Below are 16356 nucleotides of genomic sequence, written 5' to 3' on the forward strand. Positions count from 1 at the left end.
TTTGGACAGCACCGACCACAAGCACCACGAGAACAGATGCTCGTGGGCTCCTTTGGGAGCCGAGACTCTCTGTACCACGGAGTCTGGGAATTTTCCCAGATGAGTATAACTGACCAGTGAAGCCAGCAATGCTTTTGTCTAGGCGTCACCGAAGCTGACATTTAGAAGAGGCCTGGGTGATCATCTTCTCATCCTACTCAGTGTTTCAAATGGGGAACCAAGCCCAGGGTGATTAAGAGGCTTGTTTAAACACGCAGCTCAACAAAAGCAGAAATTTCTCACATCTTATGTGTAACAGATGTTGGCTAAACTTTAGTTAGGTCAAGGGGTGGGCAAACTGCTGCCTGTAGGCCAAATGCACCCACCATGCTTTTTGTAAATAAAGTTTTATTGGAACCTAGCCACCGCCACATGTTCCTGTATTGTCTGTGGCTGCCGTTGAACTTCAACAGCGGAAGTGAGGAGTTGCAGCAGAGACCGTCAGGCCTGCAAAGGTGAAAAGATTTACTCTCTGGCTCTTTACAGAAAGCAAATTGCCAACCCCTGCTCTAGGTTAATAAGAAAAATGAAAATTGGAATGATACCTCCTTTTAACCTGATTTTCTTTGTTATCTAAATAGATAGTGGGAATGCTGCCTCTGTTTTAAACTTGGATCTCACAAGACTCCTTCGACCTTGTACAAGTTGTTTGGATTCTTTGCCCCAATTCTAATTTAGAGTCTAAGTCGTGTAGAATTTACCTCCCACTGAAATGTATTAATATTTTCAAGGTGTTAATTTAATTAGTTCCAGTTTTTTTTGTTTTCTTTCCCTGTCCCAGATGGTTGTCTTAGATGATTTCTGAAAAACCGTTACACTAGGCATTTTCAGATTTAGGCTTCAAGCTGTTACTCATTCCCAGAGGTCCTTGGCAAGTAAGGGTCTGCGTGCATTTGTTGAGGCGGAAGTGGGATTTGTGCTCCCGAGACGCTGGTGTGCAGGGCTCTCCAAGCACCCTGGCCCTCCACGCCCTGCGACCACCTGTTGTTCCTCTTTGCATTTCTCTAAACTTTGGAATTTAGTCAAAGCCCATAATTGTTTATTTAGCACCTACTATGTACTAGGCACTGCTCTGGGTGCTTAGGGTAGGATATATTAGTAAACGATACACAAACCCTACCGTGTGAAGATGGCATTCTAGCGGTGGAGGCAAACAGTACACAATAGGGATAATAAGTGCGCAGATTCTGTGGCCTATGACAAGTGGGGATTAGGCCGTGGGAAAAGCAGAGGTAGAGCTGGGGGGAGCAGGTGGGTCGCAGGACTCAGTGGGTGGGTGGGGGGAGCCTCACTGAGAAGAGGCCTGAGCAGACTTGGAGGAGGGGAAGGAGTTAGCTAAAGAGGTGTCTGGGCTGAGAGCTTTCCAGATGCCGGGACCAGCTGGAGCAAAGGCCCCAAGGGGAAAGCAAGCCTGGGCGGTTTGAGGGGCAGCAGGGAGGCCAGCATGCTTGGAGAGGAAGGAGCAGGGAGGCGCTCCAGGAGAGGTAGAGGGGTCGGTACGGTGAGGAAGTGACCTGTGTGCTGGGCAGGTGCTCCCAGAAGAAGCTCACTGCAGGTGGAGTTGAGAAGTCTCAGGAATTCTTAGCTAGAAGATGGTTTTATCGCTTGTCTTATTTATGTATTTACTCCTCAAGAGTATAAAGAGGTTAGTTCTTTTAATTTACAGCTGATCACATTTGATAGGGAAGGCCCGTGCTCTCCCAGGCAAAGGGGCCCTGTGGTCTGTTAACCAAAAAAGTCACTTAAAGCAAGAATATAATAAAAAAGGACACGTAAGTATTTCATTTTCATTTAAAGCATAAGTGTGCATTCATTTGCCTTTTTTTTTCTGATAGAGCCAAAGGCCTTTTCGTTAGTGGGAATCTACTGACTGGAGCTCACCTTTCTTGCATAAATCATATTCATAATCCTCCTGGTGTTCCCCAAATTTCCCTGAGGAGAAAAATCACCTGAGCCTTTATTTTATAAAACAAAACAGATAACCAAGAAAATCAGACCCCAAGGCGCCGGTCTGGACTTCCTGAGTCAGAATAGCCAGGGCAAGAGGGCTGTTTATTTGTATATTTAACGAGTGACCTAGGTGATTCTTATCATCAGGAAATCTTGGAAAACACTGGAATACAACTCCTGGTTTAGATATTTTTCTGTTTATTTGTGTTTTTGGGGGGGCCACGCTGTGAGGCTTGCAGGAACTTAGTTCCCCCACCAGGGGTTGAACCCACGCCCTCGGCAGTGAAAGCACAGCGTCCTAACCACTGGACCACCAGGGAATTCCCTGTTTTTTCTTTTTTTAAGTGGAGAAAGAACATACAAAAAAACTTTGAAGCATTTTCCCCTCATCTTGTCCACCTACATCTAATTTGACAGAATTGTTTTTAATAACATGTTTTGTCTTTCCAAAGCATTCAGCTAATTTTCCTAGAAATAATCCTCTTTTAATAGCTATATTTTTGCATTAATTAAATTTTTAATTAAATTGGATCATTACATTAACCAATAAAAGTGGCATGAACATATTCTGGGCGAAACACCAGTGGTCTTGGTTATCCTACAATGGGAGGGATGAGGGGAGAGGCACCGGCCTGCTAGAACAGGGGTCTTCAAACACCTTTGTTCTTGTACCCCGTTTACACTTTTTTTTTTTTTTTGCGGCACGTGGGCCTCTCACTGCCGTGGCCTCTCCCGTTGCAGAGCACAGGCTCCGGACGCGCAGGCTCAGTGGCCATGGTTCACGGGCCCAGCCGCTCCGCGGCATGTGGGTTTTTCCCAGACCGGGGCACGAACCCGTGTCCCCTGCATCGGCAGGCGGACTCTCAACCACTGCGCCACCAGGAAGCTCCCCCGTTTACATGTTTAAACTTGACATCTAAAATTTATCAAAATCATTGAAAAAGATGTGATTCCGAATTACTGGAAATAAAATACCGACATTTAAAAATAAAACTGCCATTATCCTAAACTGCCATTTGAATGTATCCAGTCAAATCGAAATGTCACAACTGCTTGATACCCACGTCATCCATTTACAGAATAAATATACAAGCCCTTTTTAACAATGAGAACCTTCACATTTTTTCTTTTTCTCTTTGAACTGGTATTCCCATCCTACTTCTACCGTAGAAATTTATATTAATGTATTTTTATGCTTGAAAATCTTTTGTTGACTATCCTATTATATTCTGCTGTAAAATATATGAGTTACTGAACTATTTTCAAGTTCTTTAAAACTTAAAAATTGTTCCATTGAAAAATTCTTGTAGATGGAATTATCACTGCAGTAATTTATAGTACTAAGTTGTTGAAAACAACAAATGATACATTTTGATTAATAATTCCATAAAAGTAAAACTATGGGAAATGCACCTCTTAATAGATGCATGGGGCATGAGTTTTTTGAATTAGTTCGGGTATCCATGGCTGAGTATTACGCATTGTTAGAAGGAGACGGAGTTCATGTTGTTGTAGCCCAGTCGGCCTGTGGTCACAGGAAACCTGTATTCTGAGAAGATCAGGTTTCCTGACCCACTGCAGTGAGCGAGACCCCAGAGGAGCCGCGGGGCATGTCCCCAAACAAAGGAAAAGATGGAGTTATTATAGGATTTGGAAGGAGGGTTGAGTTCAGGTAAAGTTTAAATGAAGCAGTTTTTGATAGACTCAGCAACTAGCAGGGCTGTGGGTGTGGAGAGGGGTCAGATCTTCTCTGGCTGCAAAGTGGCCGCAAGGTCCTGTTTCCTTGAAGGTAGATGTGGAACCCTGGTCCCAGACATCCCTTACCTGGAGCTCTGCACCTGGGTTGGAAGTAAGGCTGCTTCTCGGAGGCTTAGGTCCTCCAGATGCAGGATATTTCATTCTTTACTGCCGTCATACTGGTAGTGTATGATTTTAGAGGACAGAATTCCTACTCAGTGAGTAACAAAGCAGTGGTCGCTCAAAGAAGGGAGTTGTTATGATACTGTGCAGCTTGTCCTGGGGGGAAAAAATTGTGTTTCTTACTAGCTTTGCAGCTGGCTGTGTCTGTGTCTCTAATTCCAGTCTGAGGGATGGCAGGGAAGATTTTTACTGGCCGAGCTAAATTTTGCCTTTTCAATGTCCAATGTCAATTGTAATTCTTTGTTTTTGCTTTTTTAAAAAAATATTTATTTACTTGGTTGCACTGGGCCTTAGTTGCAGCAGGCGGGCTCCTTAGTTGTGGCACATGGGCTCCTTAGTTGTGGCAGGCGGGCTCCTTAGTTGCAGCTTGTGGGCTCCTTAGTTGCAGCATGCATGTGGGATTTAGTTCCCTGATGAGGGATCGAACCCAGGCCCCATGAATTGGGAGCGCAGGGTCTTATCCACAGGGAAGTCCCAGTTTTTGCTTTTTATAGATGAAAGTACTGAGAAACCTGGGCTTCATAAACCCTGGGTGTGAAAGGAATTTCATTATGGCATCGCCACTCAGATTTTGGACCGCCTTCCAAGTTATACGCTGAAATACCCATAGTAATCTTGAATCACGTTTAGTGATCTGTTCATTGACAACTCTATAAGACCCTCTTTCAATTTTACTGAAAGCAAGGATGAAACGGCCCTGCTCGCATGTGTTAGCCGGTCTTTAGAAACCGTTTGTTTTCTCAGATCCACACTGATATTTCAGACATCCCTTTCTTTTCACGTTCTGGGATAAGGCGCCATTGTAAGGTTTGGGATGGGTGAGGTGAGCTGCAGCTTGCTTTGGTAAATAGGGAGGAGGGTGAATGTGGAAAGGGGCACAAGGAAGAACATGTGGAAGCTGAGGCTCTCCGTGCCTGGCTGTGCTTCTCGGAAAGTCCTCAAGGGACTGTGCTGGGGCGGAGCTTTTTAGTGGCCAGTGTTCCACATGCTGCCAGTGGTAGAAGGATCAGAGAGGCCATTTGGTCGGGGATGTCTGTTCGTGGCACAGAGAACAGAGTATTCAAGGGCTAAGGCATTCATGATTTGTGTTGTATCAAGAATAAGTAATATGACGAAATGCTTTTTTCATTTTTAACTGTGCTCAGTTGATTTTCTTATTAACGATACACTAGAATTAGTTGGGTATTTTTTCCCCCTGTCCTAAGTGTTTTCCCTTGAAGGAAGCAGAAGTCGTTGGTTTTTCTTCTTTTCTCTCCCTCCTCTTTCTTGATCTTTCTCTTTTTCCTACTTTCTGACTGCAAGTCAGGGCTAGTTGCGAGTTCAGTGGACGGCTGCAGAGGCCTGTGGCCTCATGTAAAGTCCGTACGGTCCACATGGCGCATGAGGCTCTTTTTTTCTTGTCCTTATTACCTGTCAGTAAGATTTTGTAAAACTTACAATATGTCAGTTATGAGTTTGGCAAAGCAATCACAAAATACAACCATGTCTCCCCTTCTTCCTTAAAAGAAAATCCTTATTTATAGCACCTAAATTCTAAGCAATTGCTTTCCCAAATTCCCTTGGTGACAGGGGCCAACCCATAGTGAAGTGTCTGCATTTGGAGTTTTCAGAAACTAGATGAAAGAACTGGGCACAGAAACGCGTAAGACCGCATTTGTGAGAATGTGAATTTTACTCTGGTTGTAACTAAGAAAGTTGACTTGCTGAAGCAGAATGTTCATCTTGCTCCTAACTCTGCTGTGTTCGTCCTGCTATTTCAGGTTTCATTTCCAGGGGCCATGTGGGACAACGCTTCCTGAAGCCCTTGCGCCTCATGAAACTGAAACTGTTTCTTAATTGCCCTGAGGAAGGAAGAAATCACAGTGCATCTATAAGTACCAGGCCACCAACAGGAGAAACAGTCTTGTGGATGGTGAGCTGAATACTGAAAGGTCTGAATGTATCTTCTGGAATCCAAACTGCTGATAAGTGATGGGACTTAGAGGAAATAGTAGTAAACGTGTTTAGAAGGAGAAGTCACAGAACTTCTCAAGTCAATTCACGTTATCTGGTTTGAACTAAACATAAGATACCTCTGATGTGTTTGGTTGGTTACCGGGAGGGAAACAACTTTGTAATTAGATTGTCTAAAAAAAGTAATTTTTTTTTTTGGTATTTGGGTAGAGGGGTAAAATCCTGGTATTTCTGATTTTTGTGCAAGGTTTGGTGGAAAATAAAATCCCTTTCTACAGCAGGTAATTGACTGTATAAAGGTGTTACCCCAAGAGATATCTTTGTTGGGGACTTTCTCTTGTCAATGTTTATCTTGTTTGGCTGCCTAACCTCAGTTCCAGGGGGATAGCTTTCAACAAGAATTCAGGCAAGGAAGGAAGAGAAATTAGCAGTAAGGTAGAAAATCAGGATGAGAAAAAAGAATAATGCAAATATATGGACTCCAAGGACAAACACAGCTGCCTAAAATTTAGCACTGGGCTTCCGAGCGGACAAGGAGGAAAGGGAGAGGTGATGGTTGGTCGTTCCTCAATATTATAAACACAGAAGGACATTTCTCACTATCATCAACACACGCTTCCCCCGACGCTGAATTTTGAAGGGAGTTTTTCCCGTGGGACTTGAAAGTTTTATGCTCATACTACCTCTGCGTAAAGTAGGAAGAATACAGCCCTCTCCTCAAGTCCCACCATCTCATGCAGCTCCCAGGGATGCCTGCTGCCGGCAAGGCAAGCATCAGAGGCCTGACGGAGGAGCGGCCTTCAGTAAACAGCGCATGAAGGTCGTACATAACTAGCTCCCTTGGATCAGGTGGGCTCCCTGGGTGATTATGCAGCTGGTCCATATCATCCCCACCCACCCCTTACAAAATTGCATTTAATATTACACCCTTGGCGTTTGTAGAAGTAGATGACAAGATGCCGTGACATAAAACTTTGTACTGCATTTGCAAGTCACGCCTTTTAATAAATCCCAAGTATCCTTTGCATGGGCAAGAGGGGCGCCCATAACCCACAGGGAGTCTGAAAGATCAGCCAGGCACCCTGAGGGCTCCCGTCAGATGCTTTTACGTGGGTGGGTCAAAGCACGCACACTGACGGGACTTGTAATACTTATAATGCAGGTTTTGTACATAAAATACCATCATTCACTTCTAGCAGGTTTGTTGTAGGGCTTCTCAAAAGTGTACTGTATACAATTCCCTAGTGTTAGCAGTGATGGAAGTCAGAACACTGTTTCAGGGAGTCGGACTATATTTTTAATTCGTAATTTCTATCTGACCAAGATCCAGATATTTCAGAACTGTTCTTTGCAACTCCCTTCCTACTAGGTTGTTGGTACCAGTAGCTGTTTTTGTTTCTGTTTTGTCAATTTTGTTCATGTTTTGGTCTTGTTTTTAAACTAGGAATTGCTTCCAAATCAGAGCAGAGGAAAAGCGAATTGAAAATACTCCACAGTTTATGTGCGGTAGGATTATTCAATTCAATTCAATATTTACTGAACATCTGCCGTATGACAGACATTAGAAGTACAGTGCTTAGAGAGAGATGGACCGTCCCTCAAGGAGTTCACAAAGACTGGGTTGGGACAATTGTCATATGAACTGGTAAACAGCATGGAAGCTATAGTTACAGAAATTTGTTCAAGATTCAGAGAATGCAATTAGAGATGAGCAGAGTGGGGATGGGGTCGATCTTAAGGTGCTTGAAGTCTTTAAGAGGAAGTCAGCCTGGGTGGGAGTTTCTGAAGGTATAAATAGGAGTTGCAAGGGCAGAGTGTGTGTCACTAGAGCATGTCCAAATGCAAGGTAAATAAGAAATAGCTTGGTTTGTTCAGAGAAAGATGAATCTTTTGCTATCGTATAATGGGTGGGAGAAGATAAACACAAAGGTCATGAAGGGCCACGTATGCTAGGAAATGAAATAAGTATACTTGGGGCGGGGGCGGGGGCATAAATATACACAGTATGGGGGGTTGCGTCACTAAGTGACGGTAGGATGGGCAGACACCATGCAAGGTCCTGGGGTTACAGCAGGGAACCGGGGAGGGGGGTCCCCGCTCTCAGTGAGCTCACGTTCTAACGGGAGAGTCAGACAACAAGCTGTTAAGGCGAGAAGTCAGTGATGGACACAGAACAGGCAGTGGCCGAGGGCTGGTGGTCAGGGATGCCCGTGAGAGGGCGGCCGAGGTCGCCACGCCCACGTTTGGTGCTGAGGATCGATTTAAATCCGAGTCTGTCGACCTTGTCTCTCGTCGGCGACAACAGGGCTGAAAGGCATGGGGTCCTGCCGCTATAGCGCACGTCTTCCTTTTGAAACTGCACTGCTGTGGGGAGTGCGGAAAGCCGAATATCGACCAAGCGGATCTCGGAGCTAAAAAAGGCGGAGATAGGGCGACTGGGGCTTGTGGTCACCGGAGGCGGGACCTGCGAGCCCACCCCAAGGAGCGCGAGGACCCAGCCAACCCTGCACCCGGCATCCCCGCCAAGGAGGCAGCAGGATGTATCTTTCCCGCCTAGAAACCACGGCCACCTGCCCTCGCAGTCGTGAGCGAGGAGGGAGCCGCGAGGCCTCATGCGCGCAGCCCCGGAGCCGGGCGGAAGGGAAGGGCCCCCAGCTTTCCTCAGGCCACGCCCGTCCCCGCTCTGCGCATGCGCCTCTGCATAGCTCAATGGGGCCTCGGAACCTGCAGAGGGCGACAGAACCCGCGGCGCCTGCCTTTTACGTCACGCTCCGCTTGCGTGCTGATTCCGGGTCAGAGGTCGGGCGCAGCTTGGGTCATGGTGCAGCTCAGACCGCGCGCGTCCCGCGCTCCGGTTTCGGCGTCGGCGATGGTGGACGAGGGCCAGCCCGCCTCGGAGGAGGAGGCGGAGCACGGCCTGTTGCTCGGGCAGCCGAGCAGCGGCGCGGCTGCCGAGCCGCTGGAGGAAGACGAGGAAGGGGACGATGAGCTTGACGACGAGGCCCCGGAGGAGCTGACTTTCGCCAGCGCTCAGGCGGAAGCGAAAGAAGAGGAGCGGCGAGTTCGCGAGTCCGTGCGCAGGTTCGGAGCCCGCGGCCGGGCGGGGAGAAGCGCCCCTTCCCATCCCGCTCGTCCCTGCCCGCACTGACTTGTCGCCTTTTCTCCCAGAGATAAAACGCTTCTGAAGGAGAAGAGGAAGCGACGCGAGGAGTTGTTCATCGAACAGAAGGTTGGAGGGGAGGGCGGCGTTTCACAACACGGCTCGGGGTAGAATTCAAAGTTGCTGGGATGTGGGGTAGAGGAAAGTCGCTAATATTTTCTTCTGACTACAGTGACAAGGTGCTCGTGCTCTTTGCTGTCCACCGATTGAAAAAGGGAGTGGGAAGAAGTGGGAACCTGAAATCGTAGGGTCAGCCCCACCTCTGACGCTCGGCGGAAGTAGTTTATTTGAAACTGGGTCGCCGTGAGAATTAAGTGCTTTGGATAATAAGGGCCGTTCCAACATGGAGGATGATTGACGTGCTCTCTGCTGTTTAGCAGATTGGCCACAGAACTGACTCCATGTGGACGTGATATTAACTGCTTCCAGTGTATGATAGTGACCTGAGGGTTCCAGCCTTCACATCTTCCAAAGAATGTGGAATAGTTTCTGAGATGCTTGGTCCCAGTCTTCCCACAGCTTAGAGATAGTGGAGGGCGGTGTTCAGCCCAATTCATTTATTTGCCTAGAGGTAGGGCTGTCCTTAAAATGGTAACTTTTAAAAGCAATCCAGGGCTTACTGTCGTGTACCTCACTTTTAATTGATTTTTAAAACGTTTTTAAGAAAAGAAAACTTCTTCCAGATACTATTCTAGAGAAGTTAACTACAGCTTCACAAACTAGGTAAGTAATGGATCTCGTTTTATTACTTGCCTACATACAGTCTTTGAATTACATATTGGTACATTTATTTGAACTCAAATAACTGAAGAAATTGTAAAGTCTAAATTAAAAAGCTACACAGTATTTGAATTTGGCGGGACAGGTTGAGGGAAATATTCCACTTCTTTTCAGTCTTCTGGTTTTTATAATGTTTGTTGTTTTCCCCATAGGTAACTAGTTTCTGAGTTGCTGATCCCAGTGTGTTCATTCAATAAGTTGTGGGCCACTGTCATTGTACTAGGGGTAGGATAGATGGTGTGAATAAAACAGTGTTTTGAAATTTATCCTTTAGTGGAGTAGCAGGCAATTATCCATAGGCTTCTAAAACTCAAGCTTGTCCCATACTTGCCCTATCTGCCGCTAACCTGGCCTCCCTCCTCGTTCCCCATTTCACTTAGCAGCTCTGACATCCACTGCACGTTTAAAGCTACTTTTCCTCATCTGTGCCAGGGAATCAATCAAACCATACTTAATTTACATTTCTAAATATTTGCTTTCCCCCCTCCCCATTCCCCCTTATCTCCTCTTACTGCTTTCAGTTTAGAAGTTTAGCCCTGCATCTTTGACTTAGGACAGTGGTTCTCAAATTTTCAGTAAAAGAACTTTTTCCAGTTACTCGGTTTCTGGATACATCACGGTGACAAAGTCCTTTTCACCTTTCAAAACCAAGTCCAGATGTCACCTGTCTTCTCTCACTCCCTCTACCCCATCGCTCGCCCCACCATCGAGCTTTTCCAGTGTGCAAGTGCTTCTGTGTAGATATCTCATTGTATTTTGCCATTTGTCTTTCTCTCCATTAGACCGCACTTCTTGAGGCTATAAATTCTTGTCTCTATCCTCGTTTGTGTCTAAATTGTTCAATTAATGCTTCGAGATCTCTCCAAACAAAGTGAGGCAGGCCTACCACCTTTCACTTTGTATTTCAAATACTGTACTATATAATTCTTTTTTTTTTTTTTTTTTTTTTGCGGTACGTGGGCCTCTCACTGTTGTGGCCTCTCCCGTTGCGGAGCACAGGCTCCGGACGCGCAGGCTCAGCGGCCATGGCTCACGGGCCCAGCCGCTCCACGGCATGTGGGATCTTCCCGGACCGGGGCACGAACCCGTGTCCCCTGCATCGGCAGGCAGACTCTCAACACCTGCGCCACCAGGGAAGCCCTGTACTATATAATTCTTAAATATTTCACTTTAACTCTGTTAAACACAACAGTCTGCTTTGGAAGCCTGCTAATATATTTTCAGATTTTAAATTCTGAGAAGATATTCCCAACCTAGTATAGTTTGTTGATTTTGAGTTGTCAGTTCACTGGGGAGAGACTCTTTCTTTCTAAAGAGCCTAAGTAAAAACTGAGAATGGTGGTAGTAAAGGGGGGGGGAGGAGTATCTTATTTGTAAAACCAGATGAAATTTTGTAACAGGTTGAGTCACCTTTGCTCTCTGCCATCCCAATTAGTGTTCTTCTTGTTCTTCCTTAGTGTGAAGAAATCACCCGCAAAGTTGAAAGAAGGTATGAACTATTCTAATTTAAATAACTTCTCATTAAGTGTCAACTGCATTTGCAGATATTTGCAGTCAAATGTTACTGACCCTTAGAAAGAGCATGGGAACAGGCCTGCCAGTTGTAGCTTATTTCTTACAAATAAAAACCACACACTGGTGTGCAGTGGGTATTTAAAGTGAACTCCAGTATGTGTTCCTGATTTATTTTTACACCAATGCTAATTAGAAATATAACTCAATGTTTTAGTGAATTTGCAAAAGAAAAATGAAGAATGTGAGAAAGGAAGTGACTCAAAGAAAGCTAAAGAAAAAGTGCAAAAAGTACAGACTGTTGGGTAAGAAGAGTCTTCTTTTTTTGTGTGTAGGATGTAAAGACCTTTGGAGGAGAGTATTGGCTTAATTAGTAGCAGTTTCAGATTGGATCCTCTGTGGAAAGTTTTTGGTATTTATATTTAAAAAAATATTTATTTGCTCTACTAAGATGTAAACATTACTTGTAAAATAGTCCTGTAATTTAGTTTTATCATCTTACCCGTGCATATACAAAATTAGGACTTGGGATATTGTTTTCCACTATTTGAGTCAACTAACAAAAATACTTTATTTTGAAAATAAGCACTGCCTCATTTTGACCTTTCGTATTGATTACCAGCCAGAATAAAAGCTACTTGGCTGTAAGGCTGAAAGACCAAGATTTGAGAGATTCAAGGCAAGAAGCGGCCAAAGCCTTCATACAAAATTGTTTATATGGTCCTGGAACCAACAGAACTACTGGTAATTTCTTTATGGACTATTTTTCTCCCTTTTAACTGCAAGTTAAACAAAGCAATGATAAATAATTCTCTTTCCTAGTAAACAAGTTCCTGTCTCTTGACAACAAGAGGTTACCGGTGAAAAAGGCCGCAGCCCAGTTTTTGAATAATGCTTGGGGTAAGATTCAGCTTTATTCTCTGAATCTGATAGTTTTATATATTGAATAATGTTCTTTAAAAAAAAAAATTTTTGTTTATGTGGCTGTGCTGGGTCTTAGTTGCGTGCGGCACGTGGGATCTTCACTGCCACGTGTGGGATCTTTAGTTGCGCGTGCAGGCTCTAGTTCCCTGACCAGGGATCGATCCCGGGCCCCCTGCATTGGGAGCACAGTCTTAACCACTGGACCACCAGGGAAGTCCCTGAAAGATGTTCTTTTTTAAGGAGATAGTAAATACTCATGCAGTATCGATGTTTTTCTTACAATGGCTTCTATTACTATTTTAAACTTGCTTCTGAAGAATAGGTCAGTGTAGTATGTATGCACATGTACGTAATTTTAATATTTACACTCATGTGTTAACTAGAAAATTTGGAATTGTTTCTTGGGGATTTTATCTCTTTATTATTCTTAACTGCACAAAACCTTCTATTCTAGCATCCCAGAAAAAACAAAATGCCAAGAGGTTTAAAAGACGTTGGATGGTCATAAAGATGAAAACTTCTAAGAAGTAAATCAAAGCTAAATGAAGAACGAGGACTTTGTATGTACAGAACTTATAAATTTTTAGTTTAGAGCATTTAATTTTTCTGAAAAGATTAATAAAAGACTTACAAATCATTTTAGAGGGTCATTATAAAAATCGTAAGTCTGTTTGGGGTAGTACCCAGTCACATGTCATCCATGGAGTATAAGTAATTGTGCCTTATAGTCTTTGAGCATCCTGGAAGAAAAAGCAGTTTAAAAGGACTTGTTTTCCTTTCTTTTTATAATTGTTTACCCATTTTACTGAACACAAGCAGTGCCCACACCAGTAGGGCTCCTCTGCTACCCCTCCCCCCCTCCCCTGCAGGGTGTGTGGCAGGAAAAGTCTTCCACTACAGCTCTCAGATGCTTTAGTTTCTTGGATATTTTTGTGCTATTGATGAGAATTTCACAGAATACGAGGAAGAGTGCAGTATCTAAGTGTAGCTAGATAATCTGTTCTTTTTTAAAAGAAGGTTTACCAAACCAAAGGACATGGTTGGTTGTTATCCTGTTGAACAGCTTGTTTTTATGTTTTACTTTTAACCAGTTTGGGAGTTTGCTGTAAAAATGGCAAGTCACATGCCATATTATGATTGTGAAAACAAGAAGATTCATTTCCTGCTTTCTTTCTGTATCACCCGTAGTATCGGGTTTGACCCTAATCCACAGAGGCCAGTAAACTCAAGGCAGTCTGAGGTTGCAGAACTCAGATTTATAGTAGCAACCACTCATTTTAGTTGTTCTAACTTTATATTAATCGTGAGAAGTATGCCAGTACCTAATATAAATTCAATTGACACTCTAGTATCTGTAGAAGTAAATTTTTAATGGCTGGTTAATTATATCACTACATTTTTATTGCAATATAGTACTCATTTAAGCACTTAAAAATGGAAGGTGTACAAAGATTAAATTAAGACACGGTAAATTGACTAAATATTTGGTTTTTATATAAATAAAGGTCATGACCACACTGTTGACATGTAATACTGTTATAATACAACAGTTAAACTTGTGAGTCTACAACAGAAGTCTCTGTAGTTAAACAGGAAACAAAGTTGAAAAAGACCATGTTAAAACAAAACTACTGGGACTTAACAGGTCGGGATTGTAAGTAGCAACAAACATATTCACTCAGCTCCTGAGTATTTCAAGTTTTACAGTACACATTAAAAATGATTTCTTCCATCAACACTATAAATTCAAACTGTCAGATGTTTATGCATTTTGCAAGTTACACTGATTGAATTGCTTACATGGGAGCAGGGGTCAGAACACCTCCCAATTTGAAGTTTACATCACCCACATGCTAACACAAACACAACTTGTTCCGTTTCCTTCCCCCCTCTCTCCCCCCAACAAAGAAGGCAGGATTTTTTGGTTTCTTTTAGGTAATTGTTTTAAAGGATTTGTGATGATCAATTTGAACGTCTGAAATTCAGTAATATTTAACTCTTAGACAACTAAGAGGTTAAAGATGGAAAATAATTTCTCCTAACACTAAGTTAGAAAATCATTTGCATCATGCTGTAAACTAGGAAGCAATGTAAAGCAACAAAAACCTGTCCCCAGTACATAATTTAAAAAATCTAAATTTCAAATCAGCAGAACTGGTCTACTTCCATGTTGACTATATGCCACAATATAAGTGTGAGCTCCGTGAATGCATAGCTAATGTAGGTAGTCTTCCACTGTGGCAAAAGCACAGGATCCAATTCCTGATCGAGCCATCAGTCCTAGACACTGTGTGGCCTGTCCCATGGCTAGGGCAAGTGGAGGTTGCTTTGGCAGATTGTGGGTTTCTGAGGAAAAATGATTAAAAATGGAAATAGCAATTAGCAATACATTTCAAACAACGTCTCTCAATCAGGAAAATACTGCATTACTTACAAAATTACCGATGTCTATACTGCTCTTAACTACCTAGCTAGCTAGCAAAGGTGGTTTTTAAGCAAACAGCACATGCCTTGGACATCTACTCTGACAAGGTAATATGGTTACTGGGTATTCAAGTAATAAGAAAAAATTCTTGCAGAATTAGACTTTCAAGGTGTTAGACACTCAAAAACTTCCACATTTACTATGATGGAAACGATGTAATTATCTAATGTTTGCAGTGGGGAGTAAGGAATATTTAGTATTTCCCTGCTATTTTTCCAAGGTCAATTGACATTACCAAAGAAAACGGCACCAGGTTTTCGGTACAAGTTTCACTGATGGATTCTTCCCCTTCTGGGAACAGGACCCAACAGAGGCTGCCGAATCCTTTCCACGGCATGTTGGTGAATGTCATTTGGGTTGGTAAGGGAGCAGGTGGTGATGGTGACCACGAGAGACAACTGAGCCCAACGACCCTATAGTCTGAGGAGTTAATTTACAATTGATAGGATAAACATCTGTAAAAATCACCATTAAATGGAATTTTCAGGGTCCTACCTACCAGACATTTGTCAGACAGCTGTAGTACAAATGTAACCATCAGCAAAATTCATTCTTTGCCAGAAATGAAAAACTGGACTAATGATAAAAGTGACCAAACCCATAGAAGCTGATAACTTTTCCTTGTGTGCAGGTGTCCAAATTTTAATTTTAGGCAGATTCCCAGTTAGTAAAATTACTAATCAGTCCTTGTAGGCACAGCTGACAGCAGGGCAAGAACAGTGATCCAGGGCTGGTTAAGGCTCCATGTGGTTGGTTCTGAGGCTGCACATAGCGGTGGGAGAAAGAGAAGTTCCGGAAGGGATGAGGCAGAAATAAAGGGAGCAGGTTCCGGACTTAAGGTGTAAGGGGAAGTAACACAGGATGAAGAATATTAGAATACAGATAATGCAAGAAAAGATGCACACGCTGGTGAAAAGTGGTCTGTGGGTTAAGATTATTCAAGTACTAGCTCTTCTCTGGCAAGATGCTCTTCAGCTAAATTCTGATGGTGATACATTTTTTGGTCAACTCTAAGCAGGAATGACTTTATAAACTAACTCTGCCTCAGCTAGAATCAGGAACAATTTAATTTTTACACAAAATCAACATAACAATAAACAATGAAAAGGAAACCATCCTTTCAAAAATATCTCTTGAAGGTTCACAGGGAAGTAACCTTGCTCAGAGGTAAGCACATTACAGTTTTATTTTGGCCGAGGGAGGCACATCTGTAAGCATCTTTAAATTTTTTTAGCATATGAAACTCACAGGAATTACAGATCATATAACTTGAAGCACTATTTAGAGGTGAAGCTGTATGATACAGCACAGTTTATGAATATGCACACATACATCCACAGCAATTTAAGTCTCATTACTTTTGCAAGAAGTATATACATTTAATATAGTTTAAGCACTGTTTACAGCTGAACTACATAATACATGGCACAACATGTAAGAATACACATGTCCTGGATAATGGTCCTAAGCAATTTACTACTGAAAATTTTAATTCCCCTGGAGAACCCAAGATTTTTAACTGTCATAAGAAAACTGTTCACTTTTCAAAAATTCTTTTGAAGTCTGAGTGTTTACCTAGATACAAAGCAATTTAGGGCTTCATGATTACCTATAATGTAGTCATTTCAAAAGG

General features: G+C 43.1%; 3 protein-coding genes across 6 annotated transcripts in view; 2 read left to right on the plus strand and 1 right to left on the minus strand.

Annotated features, from left to right (window-relative positions):
* Positions 1-6177, plus strand: part of SIRT5 (sirtuin 5) — a 28410-nt gene extending 22233 nt beyond the window's left edge. For all 4 annotated transcript variants that reach the window (XM_067752027.1, XM_067752029.1, XM_067752030.1 and 1 more), the window contains one exon: positions 5670-6177. In XM_067752027.1, the coding sequence (XP_067608128.1) occupies positions 5670-5830 (161 nt within the window). In that variant the 3' untranslated portion in view covers positions 5831-6177. The remainder of the gene's footprint in view (positions 1-5669) is intronic.
* A 2462-nt stretch (positions 6178-8639) lies between these two features.
* On the plus strand, positions 8640-12875 carry NOL7 (nucleolar protein 7). The gene is made up of 8 exons (XM_067752031.1): positions 8640-8943; positions 9031-9091; positions 9687-9745; positions 11260-11291; positions 11532-11619; positions 11937-12058; positions 12137-12214; positions 12693-12875. The coding sequence occupies exons 1-8, from the start codon at positions 8681-8683 to the stop codon at positions 12767-12769; spliced, it is 780 nt and encodes a 259-aa protein (XP_067608132.1). The 5' UTR covers positions 8640-8680; the 3' UTR covers positions 12770-12875.
* Positions 12876-13710: 835 nt separating this feature from the next.
* Positions 13711-16356, minus strand: part of RANBP9 (RAN binding protein 9) — an 89537-nt gene continuing 86891 nt past the window's right edge. Inside the window, exon 14 of the mRNA XM_067752026.1 lies at positions 13711-14584. Coding sequence (XP_067608127.1) covers positions 14454-14584 — 131 coding nt within the window. The 3' untranslated portion in view covers positions 13711-14453. The remainder of the gene's footprint in view (positions 14585-16356) is intronic.

Source organism: Pseudorca crassidens, chromosome 10, assembly GCF_039906515.1.
Source record: "Pseudorca crassidens isolate mPseCra1 chromosome 10, mPseCra1.hap1, whole genome shotgun sequence".
NCBI lineage: Eukaryota > Metazoa > Chordata > Mammalia > Artiodactyla > Delphinidae > Pseudorca > Pseudorca crassidens.

What these genes read in the sequence shown, in the direction of transcription:
- NOL7 (XM_067752031.1), top strand. Translation starts at nt 8,681, where the DNA reads ATGGTGCAGCTCAGACCGCGCGCGTCCCGCGCTCCGGTTTCGGCGTCG. An exon ending in AGTTGTTCATCGAACAGAAG is followed by an intron (nt 9,092 to 9,686) that starts GTTGGAGGGGAG and finishes AACGTTTTTAAG; the next exon opens with AAAAGAAAACTTCTTCCAGA. An exon ending in ACCCGCAAAGTTGAAAGAAG is followed by an intron (nt 11,292 to 11,531) that starts GTATGAACTATT and finishes TCAATGTTTTAG; the next exon opens with TGAATTTGCAAAAGAAAAAT.